At 38.3% G+C, this 10,262-nt stretch overlaps 1 protein-coding gene across 4 annotated transcripts in view; it reads right to left on the bottom strand.

The window, feature by feature from the left end:
• Bdp1 (B double prime 1, subunit of RNA polymerase III transcription initiation factor IIIB) overlaps positions 1 to 10,262 on the bottom strand; it is a 149,345-nt gene that overhangs the window by 28,699 nt on the left and 110,384 nt on the right. For all 4 annotated transcript variants that reach the window (XM_023703472.1, XM_023703421.1, XM_023703387.1 and 1 more), the window contains 4 exons: positions 4,261 to 4,471; positions 3,635 to 3,828; positions 2,333 to 2,720; positions 209 to 328 (listed from right to left, as the gene is read on the bottom strand). In XM_023703472.1, the coding sequence (XP_023559240.1) occupies positions 209 to 328; positions 2,333 to 2,720; positions 3,635 to 3,828; positions 4,261 to 4,471 (913 nt within the window). The remainder of the gene's footprint in view (positions 1 to 208; positions 329 to 2,332; positions 2,721 to 3,634; positions 3,829 to 4,260; positions 4,472 to 10,262) is intronic.

A 10,262-nucleotide genomic window follows, 5' to 3' on the forward strand; every position in this document is an offset into this window, starting at 1 on the left:
AAGAGCTCTACACACACACACAAACACACACACACACTTCAATGCTTTCAAGTCAAACTCAAATCCATTATCTGCAAGTTTTTATTATTCAAACTAGCATCTCCCATACAGGAGTAGCTAAAAACTGTTTATAAACTAAAGCCTTCTAAATAAAACCCTCTAGTTTTTTGAAAGCAAATAAAGAATAAAAATTAAAATGGACACTTACAAATGGAATATTCAAATTACATTCTTGCTCTGGTTTCTGAAGAGCACCATCTGCATTTGAGAGCTGATGTTCAACAACAGTTACACATCCAACATCTGCAACATTCACAGTTATTTCGAGCTATGAAAATAAAGTTTTATAATTTCATTTTGGTAATTCTAGGAACAGTAAAACAAAATCTTATGCTCTACATTAAGTATACTGAAATGTTAAAAAGAAATGAGGCCGGGGATGCAGCTCAGTGGCACAGTGCCTACCTAGCAAGCATGAAGTCCCAAGTTCAATTCCCAGTACCAAAAAAGAAAATAGTGAAAAAAAGATCTACATTTGTACAAAATTAGAACACTGAAATATAGCTCTTAAACTAGATTAGAACACCTTAGCAAAAGTAAAACAAAGTTTCTGAGAGTTCTGCCCCTGCTACAACCAATAATCCAATTTTCTAAAGTTAATCTTAGGGCCTGGCATTTCATTTTTCATTCTCCATTTTGTCCCCATTTTGCTCTAATTTACTTCTTCTTTCTGTTATCATTTATGAAGTACTCCCCACAAACTATAGGAATATAAGGATACAAAGTCAAGTAAGACATGGTTGGACCCTGGCCTCAAAGAAATCACAATGTAAGAGAGAAATACACACACTAACCAAACTATCCACTGTCGTAAGTGGAATAATGGAGATGAGTTAAAGTACCTAAAAAGATTTATCACAATTGAGCAAAATGGCACATATCTATATCTTAGCACTCTAGTAAGGGTGAGATAGGAGGATCACAAATTCAAGGCCAAGACGGACAAGTTAGTGAGACCTTGTCTCAAAATAAAATAAAAAGTAAAACCAAGGGCAGGGGATATGGCTTAGGGGAAAAGCCCCAGGTTACATTCCCAGTACTGGAAGGGAAAAAAATTGTCCTATCACCCCCACAGCCAAAACAATGTTTTGTTTTGACAGAGTTTTACTATGTAGTTCTGACTGGTCTTAGACCTCACTATAGAGCCCAGGTTGACCATAAACTCATGGCTATCCTTCTGTCTCAGCTTTCCGAGTGCTAGGATTAAAGGTGTGTTCCACCATTTCCAGCTACATGATTCTTGACATCCATGGAAATGGATTCACTCACACTTTTCACTTGACAGCCCTACAAATCAAAAAACCCTATATTCAGGGGCATAAAAATATATTGATTCAAAGCCTAAAGTATAGCTCTTATTTTTAACAGAAAGATAAGTGAAAAAATTGCCCAATTCAGTATAAATTGTGAATAATGAATCAAGTATCAAAATATATCCTAAAAATATAGGTTTTACAAGAGTTGGGGATGCAGTTCACTGGCACAGCACTTGCCTAGTATGTGCAAGGTCCTAGGTTTGAACCCTAGTACCTTAGAAAGAAAAAGAAAAGGGAGGGAGGGAGGGAGGGAGGGAGGGAGGGAGGGAGGAAGGAAGGAAGGAAGAAAGGAGCTATTATAATAACACTGTGTTCTGTGTTTCATCAGATTTGAAAAATGTTTGTAAATGTCCAATAGGCATATCAGGTATGGTGGCACATGCCTGTAATCACTGCACTTCAGAGGCTGAGGCAAGAGGATCTGAAGTTGAAGTCTAGCCTGGGCAACTTAGCAAGGCCCTGTCTAAAAAAAATCAAAAAGGGGGGTTGGGGGGGATACCTCAGTAGAATAAGCGCTTGCCGGGCAAGCGCAGGGTCCTGAATTCAATCCCTAGTACTGCAATAAATCAATAAATCAATAAATATCAAAATCTAAAAAGGGGTGGAAATACAGCTCATTGTGAAGGCCCTACGTTTACTCCCCAATATGGAGTAAAAAATAACAAAAGGAGCAGAGCAAGTATCTTCCAGATTAAGTGTTAGCCTATTTCTATCATTGTTTTTAATTGTGATCCTCTTGATGAGCCTGGGCTATAAGGGCTGGGTAGTCACAGACCTATCTCTCCTCATTCCTAAAGCAAGACTCCAGACAATTTATGGTTCACAGCAATTACTGGAAAATGAACTCTCTAAATCTCAGTAATCACTAAAAGAAAAAATAGTGATCGACTTAATTAAAAAAAAAAAAGTTAGAAAAAAATAAGTACAAGAAAGTGCCAAGTATTTAACAAAACTACCTCTTCCATTGTTTCCTCAATCTGAGCAGAAACAGGTTCAGGGGATCTGAGACCAAGAGGGACAAACACCGGTGCTTTGTTTACTTCCTCTGGGGCAAGATGGTAGCTCTCTTCCTCGTAGTCAGATTCAAAGTCCTGGGCATTCTCATTGTCTTCTTCCTGGGAAGCCCGAAGAGTCACCAGCATGGCCTTGGGAGCCCTCGGTTCCTTCCTAGAAGTCTTTGCCCGAGCCCGCTTGGTTCCCCGCCCTCTGGGGACACTCGCTTTGGTTTTCCTCTGCGTTCTCTTTTCACCGTGATCTGTCTCACTCCCAGATGCAGAAGAGATCGTAGTTCTTCCATCCAGAGCAGTTCTAGAGTAATTTGATTCTTTCAAATGTTGTAGGCCTCTGGATGTTTAATCAAAACAACAATATTGTCATGTATGCACCAGGATTTTAATGAAAATCAAGTTATACAATGAACTCTGATTTCCAGCCATAAAATGAATATTATCAGGCCAGGGCTATAGCTCAGTGGCACACAGCCTGACTGGCAAGTGCAAGGTTCTGAGCTCAATTTCTGGTATACCCCCACCCCAAAAAAGAACACCTGTCACCACCAAGTCCTCTCAAAAACTTAAGAGTGTGAAAATAAGAAAGGAATTAAGTACTACTTAGTTTCTCATGTAGAGTTAATTCTCGGTTTTCTACAAAGTTTGTGAGGTACACTTTCAATTCTAAGCTATTTTCTTCCATAATACAGTAAAGATAAACACAAAACTGGAAATTACTAGAAGAAAAAGGGATTAGATTAAAAAAGAGAAAAAAACAGAAACGCAATCAGATCAATGCTGGTGGGTTGTTTTCCTTTTATTTTGTTTTGTGGTGCTGAGACTCAAACCCAGGGCCTCACACACGTTAGGCAAGCAACCCCCAGGCCAGTGTTTTTTAGAGCTCAGATTCCTTCACACTTTCTTTGAAAAGTATGAAAGAAGGGTGCCTTTTATTTGTGGTTATAATCCCTCTCAAACTAGCACTCTAATTACTTAGACTATGTATACTATTCTTTGATCAGGTTTCTGTTCCCATCTAATAGACTCAACACATAGAAATCTACCTGGAAAAGAAACATTTTACAAAGAAAATCAGGAAAAGAGTAAACTGCTACAAATGAACAGAAAAAAAGAGAAAAGAAATATTAGGAAAATCTTCACTTATGTTCACAAGTCATCTTTTTGATCTACAGTATCGGCATGTTAGTAGGACAGCTATGAAGAACAGGTGATTTTTATTTCTTATTCTTGGTATTTGTTAAATGTTACCTTCTTAGTTTACTGAAACGCTGCTCTTCAACAACTGAAGACACAGAGATATCTCGTGTAGTTTCCTCTCTAACACTGTCTGATGGTCCAACTTTTTCTAACTGAGCATCTTTTTTGGCCAAGATAGACTCTTCAGAACCTTTACAATCTTTTGTTGCTGAAACCTCTGGAGATATCACAATTTGAGCTTCTTCCTTAAGCATAAGATGAAACAGCTAATATTATCATAAAAATAATCTTTATGTTGCTAATGTGGTTTAGCAGTTTGGTCTAAATCTCTATGCTTACACATATACACATATGATAAGTTTCTTATTTCTCCATCAAAACTAGGCTGGGGAGAAAAAAAAAAAAAAAAAAAAAACTGGGCTGGGGCTGTAGCCCAGTGGTAGAATACTTGCTTTGCATGTTTGATGTCTTGTGTTCAATCCCCAGAGCAACAAATAAAAGGACTAAATTTTCTATGAAAACTTTTACAATATTTTCCTGCATTTTAGTAATGTCCCATATGTAAAATACAGTCAAACCTTATTCTAATAATATCTGCATTCTCCTTCAAGATCCTAAAAAGAGTTCACTAACCATAAAAAAAAAAAAAAAAAAAAAAAGAAAAAATCCAAACTTACTTCCACATGGAGCTGGGTGTCAGGATTTGCTTGGTGTGGCAAATCATCTTCTGGTTTACCTGTTCCACTCTGATCTGCTGGGCCTTTGTTGTTACCTGATTCTTCTACTTTTCTGCTGCGTGCCCTTCCCAAATCTGGTTTAGGCTTAGGCTTTTGGAATTTCCTTCTTATTAACTGTGCTGGACTAGGAACACATGGCTTATTTTCATGTCTAGGATGAAGTGCAAATCACATTAAAGAACAAAATCAGAATTTTTTGTTGATGTAACAACTGTTAAAAAGTTTTAGATACAGGGGCCCAGGGAGATGGCTCAGTGGAATAAGTGCTTCCCTGGCAAGCGCAAGGGCCTGAGTTCAATCCCCGGTTCCGAGAGAAAAAAAAAAAAAAAAACAGTTTTAGATACAAACCAATTCTAAGTTCAAAGGAATATTATATTTTTTTCATATAAAGGATAAAGTCACACATGTAAAATGATACCCTATGTGGATGATATCAATAAAAGAACATAAAAGCTTTCATAGCTTCCATTTTCTGAAGAGCCCCAAGGAATTTTATAATAATATCAATTTCTTTTCTTCATTTTCACTCATTGATTATGATGTATGATTTCACATTACTTTAGTTTTCACTGAACTAACTACCAGTAGCTGAAATGGAATTCATAATGACACTTTAAAGAAACTCCTTTAACTGGGCTCCAAAGTGCTGGCAATGCACAAATATCATAACAAATTTGTCTTTCTGCTGAACTGTGCCTTGAGGAGAAAAAGTGTATTTTACCACATGCCTGACAGATCACAGGAAAGGTCTGACCCTCTCTGATCTGTATCTGCCAAAGTAGACAAAGAGAAGGCTTTATAACAAGATTCCCAGGATAACCCAAATAGCCATCTTACGGTTTCCTGGAAATACAGTGTTTTAGTAGCAAACAAGGACCTGGATGAGGAAGTTTAAATAAAAAGCTGGGTACTTGTATTCTCTGAAAGCCCTCTATGAGGAACTAATCCTAAGACTATTTCTAAATAAAACACCTAGAAAGGAAAGTAATCAGCACATTTCCAATGTACCAACCAACTAAGTTCAACTAGTAGTGCACAAAGACAGCGCACAGCAAGTTCCAATACTATTACAACACGGCTAATACATTGCAATGCAAGCTAATGTGTTGGGAAAACAAGTTAAACTCTACTGAAGTATGTGCTGTCAAGGGCGAGTCCACAAAGATATTTAAGAATAAAACAGAATGTATGCATTGTGTTAATTATTGAAACTGTCCTATCAATTTGATTGAAAAAAAAAAAAAAAGAATAAAACACATACTTAGGTCCATTATGTATGCTAATGTCAAAAAGAGACAGCAATGCCTTCTCTTTGTCTGCTTTAGCAGATACAGATCAGACTGGACATAAGGTTAAACTAATTGTAAAACTAGACTTAGACAGTTAATCTCACACAGCAAAGCTAATGAAATAAACTTTAAAACCTAGAAAAAGTGAAAAGAGGGAGAAAGTGTTGAATTTCTGCACAGGAGGTATAACAGAAGTTTACTAGGCAAAAGTTCTAAAAAAAAAATACAATTATCTCATTAAAAAAAAACACACACATGAGGGGCTGGTGAGATGGCTCAGTGGTCTAAAGCATCTACTTAGAACAAGCTTAGCAAAGCACAGGGACCACGGTTCAATCCTCTAGCACCACATGCCAGCCAGCCCTGCCCCCTGGTGGGCTGAGCTGGCCACATACACACACACACACAAATAAATAAATAAATAACTCATGGGCAGCGTCGGCGAGATAGATTAGTAGACTAAGCACTTGCTTAGGTAAGTGCAGGGGTCAGGGTTCGATCCCTGGTACTGTATGTCGCACCAGCCCCACCCCAGGACATGCTGAGCCAGCAATAGGGTCTGGGCATGATGGCACACACCTGTAATCCTAGAACTAGGAAGGCTGAAAACAGGATTACTATGAATCTGAGCTGCACAGTGAGAAACTGCATGCACATGCACCTACACATATACACATACACACACACAAAACACATAGGCAGTCATTTAAGAACTTTGGCGGACTCTGGGAAGTCTGCAGGACTCTGGTAAGCTCTGAGCTTCCTTAGCCCTTAGTGTGCAAGTGTGGTCCAATCTTTTAAGAACATAGGAGGACTGTGAGTGGCCCGCAGAAGAGCTGAGATCTATGGGCCAAGGGCACCCAGGTGTGGAGCTTTCCTGGTGCCGTTTAAGAACTCTGGCAGACTCTGGGTGATTACTGGGAGCAAAAGGCAGTTTCTACCCAGTACAAATTCACAAGATGAAGACATACAAGAACTTGGAAATCACACACTTGAAATCTCTGAATGACAGCAACTGAAGTAAAGAAACAAATCCATCAGGCTATAGTAGAAATAAAATCTTAGAAATAATCTCTAAGGTCTAAAAACGAAAGGACAACAATCGTGAAAGAATTGCTAAGCACACCTGCTTTGGCAAGCGCAAGGACCAGGCTTTGATCCCCAGTCCCACATGCCACGCCAGCCAGCCCACCCCTAGGGCATGCTGAGCCAGCAAGAGTCAGGGCATGGTGGTGCATGCCTGTAATCCCAGCACTGAAAAAGCTGAAAACAGGAGGATCACCACAAGTCTAATCTGCATAGTGAGACTCTGTACCAAATACACAAATGGAAAAAAAAAAAAAAAAAAAAGACTTGCTAAGCACAATAAAAGAAGACACAGAAACAAAAAGGAGAGAACAGAAAAATGGAAACAGTAAATGAACAATAGAGGAAAGAATCAGAATGCATGAAACAGATTCAAACAGATATCTAGGACATTAAGAACTCCATTAAAAGCTGGCAAAACCACTTGAATGAAACTGAAGATAGACTTTCAGACCTTGAAGACAGTGTTGCACCTAATGGACATGAAATAAAAAAATGTCTTAAAACTAACAAGGAACCAGGAAATTACAATTTAGCAGCTACAATACAATGCAAAGAAAATAATATAAGAATGATAGGTGTAATGAAGCAGCGAGAGATAGCACAAATGACATAAAAAGACTATATTCAGAAGTACTAGCAGAAAATTTTCTAAACATGACAAAAGAAACTGATACACAGATAAGTGAGTCATGTAGAACTCTACACAGCCATAAGCACAATAAATTGGCACCTATACACATAATAATCAAGATATCAGAAATTCAGCAAGAGTAGAATATAAAAAGCTGCTTGTTATGGTTTGTGTATAGTTGTTCCTCCAAAGCCTCATGCAGTCTTGGAGAGGCTTCTGGAGTTTGTAATTAATGTGGGTGTGGATGCTGCACCTGCCCTGAAGCAGGTAATTTGCATTTCAAAGTAAGGTGGAAAGAGAAGTTAAGCTGCTTGAGCTGCTGCTACTCCTCTTTTTGGTTCTTGCTCTTTGCTGCCACCTTGAAAGGTTGCTCTCTGTCATGTGCCAGGCCGCCCTGGAGCCAGGTGAGTATGGACTGAAACCCCCAGTAACTGTGAGCTAAATAAACCTTTCCTTCCTTCAATTTGGGTGTTGGGTATTTGTCCCAGAAATGAGAGAAGAGTAACTAAGACACTTCTAGAACAAAGAAACAGATCACTTCAATAGAAAACCCATCAGCATCATGGCAGGTTTGTCAACACAAAACAATCAAATCAAAAAGAACCTGGAATGAAGTATTTTGGGTCGTGAAACAAAATAATTTCCAAACCAAGTTGACATACCCTGAAAAACAATGGCAAAATAAGATCCTTCCATGACAAACAACAATTGAAAAAAATTCATAACCACCAAACCACTCCTATAAAGAGTACTGACATATTTTAGAAAGAGAAGTGATCACAGCTTCAAAAACCACAGAAAGGAACCACTAAACAGAGCAAGTAATTAAAAAGAGGGAAAAAGCGTAGAACCTCTAACAATAAAATAGCATGACAAAGATAAGCCAATACGTATCAGTTATACCATCAATGTAAGAGTCCTCAATTCACCAATCAAACGAAACACACTAGCACTAGCACAGTGGATTAAGAAACAAAATCCAACAATATGCTGCATGTAAGAAATACATTTAACTCAAAAGGAAATTCACAGACTGAAGGTCAAAGGATGGAAAACCATCCTCCATGCCACAAAAAATCAGAAAAAAGCAGAGGTAGCTATCCTGCTTGCTGACAATATCAACTTCAAACCACAAATCACCCAAAAAGAGGTCACTACATACTTGTTAAGGGAAAACTCCAAGAGGAAGACATAACAATTATAAACATATATGCACCCAATGTAGGAGAACCTTCCTACATAAGACAAATTTTAGCAGACATAAAAAAATCAAATGACCAATAATACAATAGTAATGGGGGACTTTAATATGCCACAGTCACAAAGAGATCAACTAGGCAAAAAATCAGCAAACAAATAACAGAACTAAACCAAATTTGTGAAGAAACTCACTAGGTAGACATTTACAGAGTGTTTCACCCAGCAACAACAGAATTAGTCTTCTCAATTACACGTGGGATGTTACCCAAAATAGACCATATAGGGCCAGCCAGATAGCTCAGCGGACTAAAGCACTTGCTTAGGCAGAGAGCAGGAGCCAGGGTTTGATTCCCCAGAGGGCCGTGCTGACCCGGCCTCTTGGGCATGCTAAAACAGGGATTGAGACTGGGCATGGTGGCATGTGCCTGTAATCCCAGCACTTGGAAGGCTGAAAACAGAAGAATCACTACAAGTCCGATCTACGTAGTGAGACCCTGTAGACCCTTCCTAAATACACTTAAAAAAATAAAAAGGTTGGGAGAGTCTTTTTACCAAGATGCTGCCGAATGCAAAGAAGGAAGTCCCTGCCCTTCCCAAAACTGAAGCCAAAGCAAAAGATTTGAAGACAAAGAAGGTCATGCTGAAAGGCATCGACAGCCACAAAAAGAAGATACAAATGTCACCCACCTTTTACCATCCAAAGACACTGCGGCTCTGGAGGCAGCCCAAATATCCTCAGAAGAGCACCCCCAGAAGAAACAAGCTTGACCACTGTGCCATCAAGTTCCTCCTGATCACAGAGATCAAAAGATTGAGGACAACAACACACTTGTGTTCACTGGGAATGTCAAGACCAATAAGCACCAAATCCAACAAGCTATAAAGAAGCTAAGTGACAATGCTCTTGCCAAGGTCAATACCCCAATCAGGCCTGCTGGAGAGAAGAAGGCATATGTTCGACTGGTTCCTGAATAAGATGCATTGGATGTTGCCAACAAAACTGGGACCATCTAAACTGAGTCCAGCTAGCTAATTCTAAATATATACTTTTCTCCCCCATAAAAGAAAAAGAAAAAAGACCATATACTAGCACACAGAGCATTTCTAAGTAAATGCAAAGGAACTGAAATGATTTCAAGTATACTATTTGATCACAGTGCAATAAAACTAGAAATTATTGACCAAAGAAACTACAAAAGCACCATAAACATGTGGAAATTTAAAAACCTTCTAAACAATCAGTGGGTCACAGATGAAGTTAAAGAAGAAATTTAAAAATATTTATAATCAAATGAAAATGCAGATACAACTTACTGAAACCTGTGGGATTCAATGAAAGCTTTCTTAAGCGGAAAATTTATAGCAGGAAATTCACAAATTAAAAAAAAAATAGAACAAGCCAAAACAAATGATCTTATGCTGCACCTCAAGCTGCCAGAAAAAGAGCAAGTCAAGCCCAAAACTCAAAGAAGGCAGGAAATTATAAAGATTAAAGCAAAAATTAATGTACTGAAGAGAAAGAAAACAATACAAAGAATAAATTAATCAAAAAGGATTTTCTTTTTTTTTTTCCCCGTAATTTTATTGAGAAACAATAGCAATGAGACAGTTTCAAACCAAACTGGTAGGACAGTTTCAATAATTAATACATTCTTCCTAGTGGTTAATTGCTGTACAAGATGCGGACATGATATCCTATTTACAAACACCATTAGAACAAATCCCTCTATTCA

The sequence above is a fragment of the Octodon degus genome, unplaced genomic scaffold, assembly GCF_000260255.1.
Source record: "Octodon degus isolate 3935 unplaced genomic scaffold, OctDeg1.0 scaffold00001, whole genome shotgun sequence".
Lineage (NCBI taxonomy): Eukaryota > Metazoa > Chordata > Mammalia > Rodentia > Octodontidae > Octodon > Octodon degus.